General features: G+C 40.7%; 1 protein-coding gene across 19 annotated transcripts in view; it reads right to left on the reverse strand.

Moving 5' to 3' along the window:
- TRAF3IP3 (TRAF3 interacting protein 3) overlaps positions 1–16,702 on the reverse strand; it is a 45,116-nt gene that overhangs the window by 15,427 nt on the left and 12,987 nt on the right. For all 19 annotated transcript variants that reach the window (XR_012086262.2, XM_020780642.3, XM_020780641.3 and 16 more), the window contains 5 exons: positions 14,940–14,964; positions 13,892–13,921; positions 8,544–8,639; positions 3,693–3,764; positions 1,482–1,622 (listed from right to left, as the gene is read on the reverse strand). Coding sequence is in view for 18 of the 19 variants with exons in the window: in XM_020780642.3 (XP_020636301.3) it covers positions 1,482–1,622; positions 3,693–3,764; positions 8,544–8,639; positions 13,892–13,921; positions 14,940–14,964 (364 nt within the window). In the remaining variant the exon portion in view is untranslated. The remainder of the gene's footprint in view (positions 1–1,481; positions 1,623–3,692; positions 3,765–8,543; positions 8,640–13,891; positions 13,922–14,939; positions 14,965–16,702) is intronic.

Consider the following 16,702-nt stretch of genomic DNA (forward strand, 5'->3'; position numbering starts at 1 on the left):
ACTACGGTAAATGACAGGTGAAACATGATATTGGATATATGTGTTATTCATTAGAAGAAAACAAATATCACCAGTGGGGGCTCAGATCCAGACTGGTTAAACCTTTTGTCAGACTATGAAGCTCTTCAGATAATTTCACACCCCTAAACATTCCAAAGCAACTTCAACTGCAGGGTAAAAAGCGGCTCAGAGAATGTAGCACAGGACAGGCCTGTTGTTTTCTGCAAGGTGGTGCAGAAAGGAAAGAGATTTATCTTTCCTCTCACTGTGGCTGCTGTCATCACACAGGTAACATTCCCACTACAGCACGGTCAGGAGAAAAATGGTTTTGCTACACTTTGCAAGTGGTGTCTATCCCATTAGCAAAGGGGACATTGCTAAACTAATAATAACTACAGTAAGAATGACTCAGCAGTGGGCCAAGTTGAAAAAACAGCTGCTAGCAGCCTTTGTGTTTCATTGCCCAAAAGATGGAGTGCCCAGATTTCAGAGCAAAATGTAAAATAAATCCATACATCCTCAGGCTGGTGGGTCACTATATGCATGATTGTGGATCACCTGCTCTCTGGGGGGGTTTGTCTGAGAGATGTAGAATGCTGAAAAATTAAATCAGAGAATTAATCCATTCCATTCATTTCTAGCATTAAAAAGGCAAGGTTGTCCCTTGCCAGGGCTTTCCTGTCCTGCATGTAAGACCTGTACGTATGCCTTGTTGGGCTTTGAGGCTGAGTTGTGAACCAGGGACCTCCTGATGTGCAGCCTCTATGAGTTAGTCTCTGTGAGTCAAACTATACATTACAGATAGTCTTTCATTAGAAGAGAGAATCTGTCAAGTGCTGAAACACGGAAGATTTTCACATGTCCTGTAGTTTACAAATTAGCTTGCTTTGCTGTAGAGTTGACCACTGGGAGCTAAACATGGACTTCACTTACAAGTATGATTATTCAGACACAAAGGTTCACAGAATTCATTTCCTTGGAACAACCATGTGATTTCAATTTCCAGTGATGTATTATCTGTAACATGTATTTTAGGATAGCCAATTTATTCCATCTGTTTTATTTTTCTGTGGCAAATTCAGTCCTCACTACAAATATGCTTCTGAGTGGTTTCCAACAGGGTTTTTATGTCTCTCTGAAGAGGCATAAACAACTGGGAACAGGATGGGTTGGGGTAACATGTTCGGTGTAACAAAGCAAGACCTGTGAGCTCTGGCATGTTGCAACCAAATGTAAATACCTTTCTCATCCACTGAATAATGTAGTTCGGATTATGTTTTCAGCAGAGGGAACCAAAATGATATACTTGAGAACCATTATTCAAGCTCTGAAAAGAAGATTCTCTGATGCTGCTTTGGAGCTTCAGCCCTGCGCCTTACCTAATACATAACAAGATTCCAGTATGTAAGGCCTCACATGAAGCACAGTGTGTAGATTCTGCACAAGAATGTACAGGTTCAAGGCTGAAATTCCATGCCTACCTGGGTATTCTCCAGTTCCCTTTCTGCTTGCAATTTCTCTTCAAGTAGTTTCTGAAGAGATTCTTTCATTTTCTGCTCATAGTTCTGTTTTTGATCTTCCATATCCAGGAGAATCTTCTTCAAGCTTCGCTTTGGGTAATTCTGAAGAAGAAAACAACGAAGACAAAGAGAAGGATTTATGATTTAAAAATGTTATACGGGTGCTGGCCATGGCTTAGTCCCATTGGAATCTCATAAGTCTAAGTCCTACCTATTTCAATTGGGCTAAACCTTGGCTGACTTTGTCTGGATCCAATCCATTTGAAAAGAATAGGATGTGTTAACAAGTGAAAGATCCTGCTAGGGATAGTTTTTTTTTTGTTGCAAACAATGAACTGAATTCATTTGTAAAAAATGAGTTTCTCCTTGAATCCTATTAATGGAAAATTAAAAGTGGACAGAAAGCCAGTATGATATAGTGGACAGAGGGTCAGGTGAGGACTCAGGAAACTTGCCCATGAAAACTCATGGGGTGCAGCTGGTGATAGCAGTGTTAAAGTGCTCTTGAGTATCCTACATATTTCAAAACCCTATTAGGGCTGTCATAAGTTACAAGTAGCTCATAACACTGTACAGGAGGCAGCAGCTCGTAACACTGTACAGGAGGCATTCCAAAGAAAAGGAAATGCAAGAAAGCAAAGTGGATGTCTAACGAGGCTTTACAAATAGCAAAGAAGAGAAGGGAAACAAAATGCAAGGGAGATAAGGAAAGCTACAGAAAATTGAATGCGGACTTCCAAAGAATAGCAAGGAGAGACAAGAGGGCCTTCTTAAATGAAAAGTGCAAAGATATAGAGGAAAATAATAGAAAGGGAAAAGCCAGAGATCTGTTCAAGAAAATTGGAGATATTAAAGGAAAATTTTGTGCAAAGATGGACATGATAAAGGACAATATGCCAGCAAGCTTGGAAAACTCAGCAGTGGCCAGAGGATTGGAAAAGATCAGTCTACATCCCAATCCCAAAGAAAGGCAGTGCCAAAGAATGCTCCAAGTACCGTACAATTGCACTCATTTCACACGCTATCAAGTTTATGCTGAAAATCCTACAAGGTAGGCTTCAGTAGTATGTGGACCGAGAACTCCCAGAAGTACAAGTTGAATTTCAAAGGGGCAGAGGAACTAGAGACCAATTTGCTAAAATGCTCTGGATTATGGAGAAAGCCAGAGAGTTCCAGAAAAACATGTACTGTACTTCTGCTTCACTGACTACGCAAAAGCCTTTGACTGTGTGGACCACAGCAAACTATGGCAAGTTCTTAAAGAAATGGGAGTGCCCGACCACCTTATCTATCGGCTGAGAAATCTATATGTCAGAGACTCTTGAGAGTCCTCTGGACTGCAAAAAGAACAAACCTATCAATTTTGAAGAAAATCATCCCTGAGTGCTCACTGGAAGAACAGATCCTGAAGCTGAGGCTCCAATACTTTGGCCATCTCACGAGAAGAGAAGACTCCCTGGAAAAGACCCTGATGTTGGGAACGTGTGAAGGCAAGAGGAGAAGGGGATGACAGAGAACCAGATGGTTGGACAGTGTCATCGAAGCTACCAACATGAATTTGACACAACTCCGGGAGGCAGTGGAAGACAGGAGGGACTGGCATGCTCTGGTTCATGGGGTCACGAAGAGTTGGACATGACTTAACGACTAAACAACAAAACTGGTGAATGCTGTATGAGAAATACCACAGCATTTTAGATAGACTTGATTTAGAATCATGTTTACTTTGAAATAAATTAGAGCCAACCACCAGAGCCAAAACACTTCCAAACATCATTTAGTCATTACACCAACTAAAATTGCAAACTAGGTGTAGAAAACATGTTTGTTTTTTGTACTACTTGTGGAAGAAGTATGTGGAAGCCTCCTCATATATTTCACATAAAATAATGCTTATTGCTGCTTCATGCATGTATTTTGGTCAGTGTTTTTCAACATCAAAGCTTTTTTTCAGGCCTCAGTGTACTCAAACATGCTGAGCAATACACTGAATTCTTTTCACCCTTGAAATCTCTTTAGTCCATGTTTGTGAACTAATGCACCTTGATGATGTTGACATTGTTCCTTATGGTTGTCCATAAGGAAGTCTAGTAAGCCACATCCAATCTGGAGAACAGAGTAGTCTCAAAAAATGGAATCAATTGATGTTTTATTTTGATCTAAAGACATTACCTGGGCACAGATCTGCAGCTGATTCTCCAAAACACCCAGTCTGCACTTGAGTTTATCTTCATTTAACTGACCCTGAGAGAAAAATCAAGTCAGAAATTTTGGATCATTAAGTTACAAAGATTTATCAATGAAGAAACATAAACAAGAAGGAATAGGGAGGCATGCACTATTTCTCTTTTCCAGCAGATGGGCACAACACATCTAAAATTAAGCATGATCTAATTCTATGGCAATGACAAAGAATAAACAACCTGTCCCAATCTCCACTAAATTCAAAAACATAAGAAACAGTGCCTAATCTCTGGCTACTACGGTCTAAATGAAAACTGGGAAAGTCTTTTTTAAAAAGCGGTGTGATTGTTAAACATACAGTTAAAGTAATATTTAATTTGATCCTCAGAACTACAGTATATGAAAATGTTTATCAAAAAAAAAAAGAAAAAATTATATATCAACATATGTTGTTATATAACCTGAAAGACTGTTATATCTCAACATGATCTTTTGTGCATACTGTATATCCACTTCTTCAGACATGAACATGTTTGGCATTACATCTTTTACCTGAAATCCAAGAGATCCTAGAATTTATTAATTTATTAATTTATTAATTTATATGCCGCCCACACTAACCAAAGGTCTCCGGGCAGCTTACAACATTTAAAATACAATAAAAATTCAGGACAATTAAAATAAAATTAAAATATATATAAAAATTGCCATCAGACCCACAGGTAATATTATTTCAATTAAAAGCCTTCTGGAACAGGAAGGTTTTGACCTGGTGCCAAAATGTCATCAGTGTCGGCGCCAGACAAATCTCACTCAGGAGGGCATTCCATAATCTGGGGGCAGCTGCCGAGCAGGCTCTTTGTATACAAGCCATCCCTCTTACCTCCTTAAGGGACGGCTCTTTCAAAAGGGCCCCCTGGCTAGATCTTTAGATCTATCCAGGGCCCAAGCCGTTTAGGGCTTTATATGTCAAAACAAGCACTTTGAATTGGGCCCGGGCAGCAACTGGTAGCCAATGTAACTTAAACAGAATCGGCTTGATATGTTCCCTAGCGGCCACACCACTCACAGCCACGCAGCTCGATTCTGGACCAGTTGCAGTCACCGGACCGTCTTCAAAGGCAGCCCCACGTAGAGCGCATTGCAGTAATCTATGCGGGATGTTACCAGTGTGTGTGTAACTGTCATAAGAATTTAGGGATATGTCATTTGCATTTTTGGGATTCCCACTTCCAGAATTCTTCAAGAATTGCCCAGCAGGATCTTGGAAGTTCCAGCCTACATTTCACTCACAGGGCCTAGCTTCAGGGCTAGCTCCTGACTTGCTTCCTGTTGGCAATATTCCATAATGGAAGCTGCTGTGGTGCCTCCTGCCTGGGGTAGTCTTACTGGCCTTTATGTTCTCTAAAGGGTGCTATGGAGAAGGACCACCACTCCTTGGAAGTACTGCAGCAAATTCCTTTTTTGGAATGAAGATGAAAGAAATGAAGATGAGAGAAATGAAGATGAAAGAAGTGGAGGAAACCTGAAAGGGTTACAGACAGATGACATTATCTGAATGAGGAAGGGCAATTGCCCAATAAAAGTGTCATACTGAAGTACCCAGTATAAGCTTGACTGATGTAAGTTATGAGTAGACACTGAATGCTGAAAAATTGCTGTCGGCTCTAGAGTAATGTAAAATTTTTCCTCTCCCATCCTCCTTGAGCATTATTAAATAAAAAGTGCAGTTCTTTTTTTTAAACAGGATTTTCAACAATTAATGAAGAAAAAAAAGACCCAAAAATCATAAAAAACAGAAAGCTAGAATAGTTTGGTCCTGTGATAAGAGGTGAGAAGTGCATATTGTTACAGCTGATTGTTCAAGGTAAAATCAATGGGAAAAGACATGCAGGAAGGAGAATAAATTGTTGCCTGAGGAACCTGAAGACTTGCTTGGGTGTAAGTCAATACCATTTTTAGAGCTGCTGCATCTTACTGTTAGTACAGTAGGACCCCCATATCCACAGGATCAATATCTGTTATTTCACTTATCTGTGGTATGAAAATATTTAAAATATTAAAGGTAAGAAACCCTACAAACATATATTTTCATTGTGTATTTACCAGAATTCACCACTTGAGTGCGACAGAAACCATGTTATGTAATATAGTTGTTGAAGAATGCATACCATGGTCTCTGACTCCCTCTAGTGGGCAGTTTGTTAAGACATGGTGAAAATACTTTTTTTCTGAATTTTTTTCATTTACCATTCTATTATAGTGTTCACTATTATCTGTGGTTTTCAGCATCCATGGAAACAATTCCCCACAGATAGGGGGTTCATACTGTATCATCAATATAATGTCTAGCCTCTAGCAGAGAGAAGAGGAGAAGAATTCCTAAATCTTGATTTATTTATTTATTTATTGAATTTATATGCTGCCCACTCTACCCAGAGCTTCTGTTAAGTACCCAGAACCTCTGCTAGAGTTACATGCCACCTGTGGTTTTGAAGAGGCTCTTATTTTTCATTTAATTAATCTCTCTTTCTACATTTTGAATGCCAAATCTCTGTGTTTCTGATCTGCTGTCTGTTTTTTGAAATCTCAGTGGTAGATTAATTCTTCCTCTGATGCAAAGCTAAAGCAAAAACTGCAGTGGAAACTGTTTTGCAGAACGCAGATGCTCACAGGCAAGGGGCACACCCACCTGTTGCTAAGTTGGGGTTTTACTGCTATTTCCTGCCAATTTTCCCCCTGCTCCTCTAAAGCCAGAAAAAAGAATTTCACAGCGGAAGTCTCAAACCACAAGGGATCAAACAGAACATGTTGAGCATTTGTACTTTTCACAGAGTCCCTGCCGATCTTTGTTTTCAGCTATTCAGAAAACTACTGCATTTTTCTTCTGCATAAAGTATTCTTTGAAGGCCACAGTTTTTAAGACTTCCAGAGAGTGCTTTCTGAGAAAACTTTTATTTTGTAGAGAGGGTTAAATGTCTGTTACCTGTTGGGTTTTCCCACTACTTCTTCTGCCTTTTCTCTTTCTACCAAAACAACACCAACAACAACAGCAACAACAGCAGCAACAACAATTCCTCTTTGTTCAGAAAGAGGAGAAAAGCAGAACCACACTATATCTTTTTAATAGGTAGCATTAAGCAGCACTGGGAACACCCTATGAATGATTCTGACAAGCTGCTTTCACTGAATAGAAATGTAGCTGGAATTCACTGCTTATTAATTCAAACACATGTTTTATCTTGCAGTACAGTAAAAGAACAGAAGAAGCAGTCCTACATTGAGTCAGATCATTGGTCCATTGTGAACTCTGAATGGCAGCAATAGCCACCTAAGTTTTCAGGCAGGGTTCTTTTTAGAAGGTCCTGAGTATTCCCTAATGGTTTGTCATATATCCACTAACACGGTATGTCCCTGCTTTGTTTCCAAAATTAGGAGAGATCATTATGTGCAAGGTGGGATGGTGGCCACACTTGTCAGTCAGTTTTTCAGTATAATACCTCTAACTGATTCAACCCAAGAATACCTGATCCTTCTTTTAAGGAGGCCAGAAAAAGCCTGATTCCAAAGATGAGACTCTTCAGAGATTGAACATGTTGCATTTTGGGACTACAACGCTTGGAATTTCCACCCAACAGTGGTGGGCAACTTCCAGACATCTGGTGATTCATGTGCCCTTCATTGGACCTTGGCAGGTCATATCTGATCCTATGGCCAACACCACAGCAAGCAAAATCTTGCAAAAAGCAAAACACCTAGTTTTTAAGCTGAAAAAAAAACCCCTCATTTTGTCCTCTACAGGGAAAAAATAGGGAGTGAAAGAGGGATGTAGGGAGGGAGGGAGGTGGGTAGGTGGATGGACAGACGGATGGATGGACAGAGTGTTTGGAATACTCAGGACCTTCTAAAACTTGCAAGGGATGCTGCAAGTTTTCAAAACACATCTTGTACAGAGAACAAGGCATAAGAAAGAAAGAAAAGAAAGAAAGAAAGAAAGAAAGAAAGAAAGAAAGAAAGAAAGAAAGAAAGAAAGAAAGAAAGAAAGAAAGAAAGAAAGAGAACTAATTTTGAGGTGTATGTGGAATTCTGCATTTGATCCCCCAGGCCCATGGGCTGTGTATTGCTCATCCTTGCCACAGTTCATGCTGGCTGTGGATTTCTAGAAGTTGCAGTCCCATTGAAAAACCAGTGTTGACTTTCTTTACTCTGTTCATAGTGCATGAACTATTAGAGTGACAGGAGTACAGTGGGGTCTTGACTTAAGAATGGCTCGAGTTAAGAACATGTTGACTTAAGAACCACTCTCATAGGAAAATATTGACTTGACTTAAGTACTTAGATTTGAGTTAAGAACTGAAAAAAAAAACCACGTGGGAGGCAGGGAAAGTGCAAAATTTGAACTTTCAGTTAACTGTTGGCCAGTGAAAAGGGTGCCTGTCTGCTTCCTCACTCCTCCCAGCGTTTAGAGAGTGGATTGGGAGACAGTCTTCAGACTGCCTGGTACTGCCTGGACTGTATTTTCCCTGCCTTCCCTGAACCTTTCTTGACCCAAAAAAACCCACAAAATATCCCCCTCTAGTGGTCGAAGGCGGAATAGCAGCTTCCCATTAGTTTCTATGGACGGAAAAGAGCAGATACGGATCAAATGGTTTTCAATGCATTCCTATGGCAAATGCAGATTTGACTTGAGAACTTTTTGACTTGAGAACCGCCTTCCAATACGGATTAAGTTCTCAAGTCAAGACCCCACTGTATACAGTATCTCTTTTTCATTCGGTTGTTCCCAGCAACACACTGATAAAGCATGTAGGTAAAACTTTTAGCAGGACCATTTCGTACCTTCCATGATTTATCTGCGGCTTGCACCAACACAGCTAGAAGCTCCTGCAAAATCACCATCTTCTGCTTCAGCAGCAGCTCTCGGTGTAATGCCTCCTAAAAACAAGGGAAAAGAAAATAACTCTGTAAAAAAGATATTCTAGTGTACAATAGACACTGCTGGAATCTGTTCCTAACAACATCTGTTCTATTAGTACCAAGGCTTCCCTTAAGCTTCCAAGAATGCATGTCCCCACCCACATCCCTATGAAAGGACCATGAAGAAATTGACTGGAGGTTGGTTTAGGCCAGCGGTCCCCAACATTTTTGTGACCGCGGACCAGTTAGGGGGTGTGGACTCTGTGCGCAGGGGGGTGGCCCCTCTGTGCTCACGTGTGGCTGTGTCATGCTCACGGAGGGGCGTGTCACACTTGCAGAGGGGCATGTCAGACTTGCACCCCTCTGCAAGGGTGACACACCCACCCACAAGTGCAACATGCCCCTCCGCAAGCATGACATGCCCACTGTGTGCACATGCAGGGGGGGCAGAGATCCATCTTTGTGGCCCAGTTCTAGGAAGGCCACGGACCGGCACTGGGCCACGGACCAGGGGTTGGGGACTCTTGGTTTAGGCTACAGTGTAACTTGACGACTTCATGGAGAACTATGGCTCTTTGCATCAGTCAGATTCTGCTTCTGGAGAGGTACTTGAATCGATAGCCATGAGCTTGCCCATGACCTGCAGTTTTTAATCATGTTTTCCACAAGCAGCTAGCTTCCAGCAAAAGCTCTTTCTCTCACTATTTTTAACTTACCTGCATCTGAAATGCCACTTCATATGTTTCATGGTTATCACTCTTGTTAGAATGAGGACTTGTTCAGACAGACATTTGTCCTACTGTTTGATGCATTATGAGGGCAGATCAGTTCACACTTTTTCCAGCTGATGAGTGAGTGATGAATGGATCAGTTTGCCCACAGGGCACCCCAACCTGCACCTTTCTGAGCCTCTGACAAGGACTTGTGCGTTGGGTGGGTTGGTGCACTCTAGTTTAGTCCATTCCTTGAGTGTGCAATCACTGGAATCATACTAAAAATCAACTCCTGCCCTGCTAAATTAATTTTGGCTGCCACCCGGTTGGCCACACAAGTGAATGTGACTTACTTCTGAGTTAACATGGGTTAGATCAGGCTGCATTTCGGCACTAAATGAAACCCATTCTTTCACCTCTTGAGATGCAAAAGAAACCCATTCCTAAATTCCCTGTTTGCAAAAGGCAGTGGTGGTGGGTGCTCTTCCCACCATCTCCGCCCCTCCTTGGAGTGCAGGGAAGTCTCCCTGGATCTCCAAGAGGCAACTTCCTTCACTTCAGAGAACAAGAGCCTGACTGACCTGTTTACTGGAATTCAAGCTCATCTGATCTCCAGTGCAAATATTGCTGCGTAAAAGCCCACTTAGCTGTCCACACCCATTGGATGATTGTTTAACATTGGAAATATGCAACAGCCTGATCCACAGCATGTTTACTCTGAATAAAAGTCCCAGTTGGGATGAATCCTCCCCTGTTATCCCAGGACCTTAGCCTGAAGGAGAGAACAAGGAGAGGTCAGGGCAAACACTGCTTTCAAAGACTGCCAAGCAAGCTGGGGAACCTTGAAGTTGCAGAAGGGAGGAGATGTACTATTTGGGTGTAACAATCACACCAAATGGCATATTGCTCCTTCTGCAATCTCAAGCAACCCTGTTTAGACCACATCAGCCTGCATTAAAAGAGCCAATGTGGTCACACTCTGAGTTACTTTCCTGAAGGAAAACCCAACACGAACAAAGTTGGACAGGCCACTGCTCTGTCTACTAGTTTCCAGTGACTGACACTCTCCTCACTCTGTTACTTGGGACAACAGTGCTCCTAATTAAGGCAACTGTACTTTATTAACTGTATAAATTAAATGACTGAACAATTAAATCTGTGCAAATGTCTGTTTCATTCATTCATTCATTCAATTTATATCCCGCTCCCATTAGTGTCACAGCACTACTCTGGGTGGGTTACAATTCATAAAATAGAAAACACAAATAAAAAATAGAAATATTAAAACTGATAACAATAACCCTTTAAAAAGAGAAAAGAAAACCAGGTGGCACTGACTAATCTCAGAGCAGATGGAGGAAAAGGGGGGAATGAAGAAGAGGAGGACAGAGGGGGGGAAAAGGGGAGGAAGGTGGTCAGCTGGGGTTGGTGTGGAAAGCCTCCCTGAAAAGCAATGGCTTTAATTGCTTCCTAAAAGTCCACAGGGAGGGGGCTAGGTGGAGGAGCTCTTCTGGAAGCTGGTTCCATGAAGTTGGAGCCACTGCAAAGAAGGCCCTACTTCTTGTAGAGGATTTATGGGCCTCCCTCAGGGTGGCTACCTGGAGGAGCCTCAATGGGGATGACCTTGTGGGTTGGCCAGATTAAATTAAGGAGAGATGCTCCAACAAGTAATATGGGTCCAAACCACAGACGGTTTTGTATGCAAGTATCGAAACCTTATTTTAGTAAATAATTGTGTTGGTATTTAATGATTTTGTGTCAGTGTAAAACACTTCTACTTGTGCAAAGCAGAACACCCAGTGTCACCAACTGCTGATGTCCAATTGCTCTTTAAAAAGCTGTACTTGAGGGCTGGGGAATACTCTGGTTATGTGTATGGTTGCATGGTTATGTGGCTCAGAGGGATTTCCACAGGATATTATCTTGTAGCAGCATAAAAAACAATGAATACCTTTAAAGCTTACAATTTTCATTTGGTATAAGCTTTTGTATGCTGCACCTGAGGAACTGAGTGGTAGTCCACAAAAGATTATGCCAAATAAAACTTTTAAAGAAGTTTTTTATATAACTTGTAAGAGTGGTTTTCTTGATTCAGCAGAAAGAAAAGCACACATGTTGTGCACTGGTGAAAACTGGTGGCTCTGCCTGTCACAAGTGGACATGCCCTCTGCTAATACAAAGCCATTCTCTGATAAAACTCAATAACCTCAAAGAAAAAGCCAACTGTCCCCGTTCTTAGATAATGCCTGTGCACATTAAACGATCCCAACCTTGGAAGAGGATTTCTTACTGTAAGGAAATGGAAGGAAACTGGGAATTGTAGTTATACTAAGAGGGAGTCTGTTAGGTGAAGTGTAAGATGAATTCAGAGAGATACATTTTTCAGTGACCTTACTGTGCATAGTTGTTCGAAAAATTAACAAGGTTGGACAGTCCAGAGAGAAGAAACATAACAAAAACCACTAAGTGGGAGAAGATAAGACACCTGGAGCTTGGATCATGAGAACTTTGGGCAGTAATCGGAGCGTTCTGAATTACACCTACTTGGACTTAATTGGTTGACAGCTTGAAAGAGTATTTAGGAAGGAGGTCCTAAAGATATGTAAAATGAGAGGGTTTGTGCATGGGAAAAACGGTTTGGTGAATACTGTGGAATGTGAGACACAGAGGCTTGTGTTTTTTTTTTCAAGAAGAAGGGGAGAATAGCCCAGCTTCTAGATGCCAGCATATAGGGACGTAGAGCAAAGATGATTACCTAGCTTTTTAATTTTAATTAGAAATTGTAAGTTTATTTAAACATTGTAATAGTCTGGAGTTGCTCAATGCTTATGCTTTAAAGCTACAACTGTATTCTAATGAAACTTTATTTTCTTAATAAAACAAATATAATTCTTAAACAGAAGATCTAGTCTCTTGATACCGCAGGACTATCTAAATCCAGTGTGGATGAAAGAAAGTTAATAGTTGCGACTGTAAGTTAAGAGGTCCTACTGTCCTATTTGGTAAGGCTGGTGTGCATTCTAAGGATACAGAAAACCTATGTTTTATTTCTTTGGAAGCAAATCAAAGGTAACTTTTAAGGCTCAGGCTTGTCTATGGTGCTTACTACGCACTTCTGAGGCCTAGAGGACCTACCTCAGGAAATAAAGGTGGTAGTTTTGTGCCCAGAGGGACTCCCTGACTGTGATTGTTGTCTCTTTAGGGAGACAGGATTGTTACACTTACTAGTTACAATGACCAGAATCCTATTGGTGTTCATATAATGCTTCTGTAACTTGCCACAGGTAATTGTTGCTAATGGACAAGGTTTTGGGCATCTTGGTTATGTGCCTGATTGCACAACCAAGACACACTCCAATACCTTGTCCATTAGCCACAACATGTAACACAAACCTTATGCGAACACTCATAGGATTCCAGCCAGCTACCCTGTGGAAATCCCTCCATGCCACATCCTAGTTTTTTTTAATTGCAATCTAATTAACAAGGAATAGTTATAAACTCATTAAAATGTCTATTAATTAAACCAAGTGACTGCTGTACTTACTGCTTGAGATTTTGGGTTCCATCTACCATCCCATGAGTACAAGACTACAAGTACACTACTTCCTACCCTTCCTCATCTGTCCTCTTCATAACTATATCAAACCCATATGTGCTTTTGGGGGTCTCCCAATCTTGACAATGGTCTGATGATGGATAGACCCTCTGAGTTTCATCCCTTTTACTTAGTCTAAAACAGCAGGCCAGGAAAATCTTCTTTGTTGGAATTGTTTCCCGAACCTCCAGGTGTCTCTGAGTCACTGAATGTTAGCAAAGATTTGACCCTGAACATTGTTTCCATTTGTAGTTGAAAGCAAAAAACAAAACTGGCCCATGGAAAATCTGAGGTAATTTTCCTTGCTTTCAAGCATTACAGTTACAGTTCTGTCCTGAGTGGGGGAAATCCTAAGGCTAGAAGCTCAAGTGTTTGCTCAATTTGCTCAATAAATAGACAACTTACAATATTATTTAGTTTGTTAATACCCTGCCTTTCCTACAAAGACTCCAGAGCCACTAACAAAATAAATAAAGTGCAATCATAACTGTAAAACCACAAAACATATAACAAAATGTTTATGATGATGTAAATTTAAGTGCATAAAGCATAGTAAAAAATTGCTGCTAATTAAGACGTTGCTGCTCGCATTCCTGGTTGCATGCCAGTCACACGACTTTGCATGTGACCAAGAGTTTCTGAGCAGCAACTCACTCATTAGCATCAATTTGCCACTGTGATTTATGCAATTGCACTTACTGAAATCTCCAATAGGTTTTTGGCCAATAAAAAGGAAAACAAATAGAGCACTTGTCCAAAGTCCAAACCCTTGCACAGATACATATGTTTTCAAGTGTTGTCTATATAACAACAGTGTGAGGACAGACACACTCATGTGGAACAAGGTCATTCCATACCCAGGATGCTATCACCTTATGCAATATAACAATGAATAATCCCACCCTCCAGAGTATAATTATTTTCATAGATTGTCATAGGTTACTTTACTAATTGCTCACCTTGAGATAATTAGAAAGCTGAATGATTTCCTGAAAGAGAAATAAATTGTTTTACAATTATAATTGAATTAACATGAATGTATCAAACATTTGGAAAGGAAATGCATCTAGTTTATTTTCTTAATAAAACAAATACACGTGGTTAGTCAGGTAAGAGACCAAATATTAAGGGATGTTGCTACATGAAGGGCTACTAGATCTCTGAATCAAAATATGCTATACAGCTCTTCCATCTTTCCCTCAATAGATTTTCTGAAGCATGAAAAAGGACAGGAAAAACAGTGTGCAATCTTTGGAATGTTGCAAGTCCCTGGCCAGAATCCTGCTGGTGTTCACATAAAATTTGTGTAACTTGTCACACTAATTGATGAATTGCCAGGATCTATCACAATCTCATGCCTGATAACATGCCTGACTGTGCAACTAAGATGAACTCCAGCACATCATCAATTCAACACAATTCGCAATGGCAAGTTACGCAAATCTTACCCAAATACCGACAGGATTCCGGGCTACTGTACATGCAGTCATGATCTGAGCACAGGAGCCTGCCTTTGATTTCAGGGTGAGGTGACCCCACCACCACAACTGGACCATCGGGCATCTGTGTTACTTGTGGAAGTCAGCAATATCTAGACTTTCTGTAAAATTCTGTGAATGAGACAGTGAAACTGAGAAATGGGTATTTTTAAAGCATTTTCCAATAATGTTTACAATGGTTGAATGAATGCAGCCACATCCTCTCGCTAAATACACAAACTTCCATGTCTCCACCCCCATTTTTTTAAGATTAAGAGCTTTGCACAGCTCAAAAGCTTGCAAACTTTTAAAAATGCAGCAGGTCCTAATAAACGTATAGCACACACCCACACACCCCTTTTGATTTTAGAGAGATAGAGGTGATCATGCAACTTAATTAAGGCTATTTCTAGTTTATACCATCAAGGATATATCATTGCATGGAACTGGTTTTTGCTGCTATCTAGCATATTCTTTTGTAAATATCTTGAGAAACAGGATTCTCATCATAACTTCATGTGTTCCATACCTGATCTAAAACAGATGTTCCACAGCTGAAAGTGAAAAGAGAATAGGACTTTATCAAAGAAGAAACATTACTGCTGTAATGTGTGATACCACACCAAAAAGTTATTGTTTGAATAGTACATTTTGTTAACCATACATTTATTGTAAAAAATACTTTACCCCACCTTGCTCCTTAAAAAGGACTTACATCATTAAAAGAAAATATTTAAAGCTAACAACAGTAAGTATACAAATACTAAAAAGAATCAAGCAAACATCACAGTAAACAACGGTAAACAAAAGCAACATGCAAAACGCATTCAAAGCAGTAAGGAACAATAATCCATTTAAAAATCCCACTCAGGCAGCCAGTTGCTGAGGGAAAGCCTCTTGTGGGAGAAAGTGGAGCGTCAAAGTCTGGGAGCAGCAACAGGGAAGGCCCTCTCCTGTGTCCCCAACAAACATACCTGTGAAGGTGGTGGGACAAAGAGAAACAAACAGAAATAACCCACCAGGGAACTCACCAGACAGGAAGGGTAGAAAGAATCCCCTGGTTCCCAACATCTCCTAAGTGGCCCCTCCAATGTAATTTCCCACTTCTGTGAGAACTAAAGCAAGGCAGGTGACATGCAGCTCATGGAACCTGTGCAACCTTCAGGAGCCCAAATGTAACCCCCTCCCAAATCCGAGTAGTCCCCCAGCAGTACCCTCAAGATAATTTTATTTAAATCTGGAAAAAAAAGTTTTAGGTTCAAGAGGTCCTCTTGGTCCTCAATTTTGCCATTTTCTGAAGACCTCTAAGCCCCTTTAAAATTTGTTTTTTTTTTTAAATTGGACATGAGAGGACATGGGGCTTTTCCAGTAAAAAACAATGACCCAAAAACAAAATCCTTCCTCTTTGTAGGAAAATAATTTCGAGGTTGATGGGACCCTTCAAGGTCCAGGAATTGGCATGTGTGGCTCCTTGACCCCTAAAAGTTGCCCACCTGGTTTTAAAAGATAGACACTATGAGTATTTTTTTTTCCCTTCCATCCGAAGAGGGGCTCTGTGTATATCAGACAAGTGTTCATCTGCACAAGTGTGAAGGTTCGCAATGGCTGGTGATTTTTGAATGGCATGAACTGGGTTCACCTCTTCTTGGCTACTACGTCACATTAATGGACAGGAACCCGATGCAAACCATCATGTGACAGACTGCATCAAGGCCTGAGCCTGAAACCCAAATAATGTTTTATAATCGTGTTTGTAACCTGGGGAATGATCTATTGTGCCCAAACTGTTGGCAGTCATTATCTTATCGTGAAAATCTAAATTATCAGCCCTAACATACTACTAACAAATGCCTTAACCAAAAATAGTGTATGTCCCTCATATATTTATAAAGACATGTCTCTGGTTGAAAGGGCTTAATCCATGACAATTCAGAAGACTACAGCCAGCAAGCCATAATCCACTAACTAAATTTGAGTTAAATGTTTGAAAATGTTGTGGTCCTACTTAAACCTATCACTTGTGTCTCAGCTGTTTATTCCAGGACTGGGTGGACAAAGAACTACAGTGGGCCCTCAACTTATGAACTTAATCCGTTCCGGAAGTCCGTTCATAACCCAAAAAGTTCCTAAGTCAAAACTAATTTTCCCATAGGAATGCATTGAAAACTATTTAATCCGTTCCGGCTGTTTTTGGTTCTTAAGTCGAGGGGTGGTTTGCAGGTCAATTCATTAGTTCCCAAAGGAACTAATGCAAAGCTGCTCAATCCATTCCTACCACTAGGGGCAGAATTC

This window comes from Pogona vitticeps, chromosome 4, assembly GCF_051106095.1.
Source record: "Pogona vitticeps strain Pit_001003342236 chromosome 4, PviZW2.1, whole genome shotgun sequence".
Lineage (NCBI taxonomy): Eukaryota > Metazoa > Chordata > Lepidosauria > Squamata > Agamidae > Pogona > Pogona vitticeps.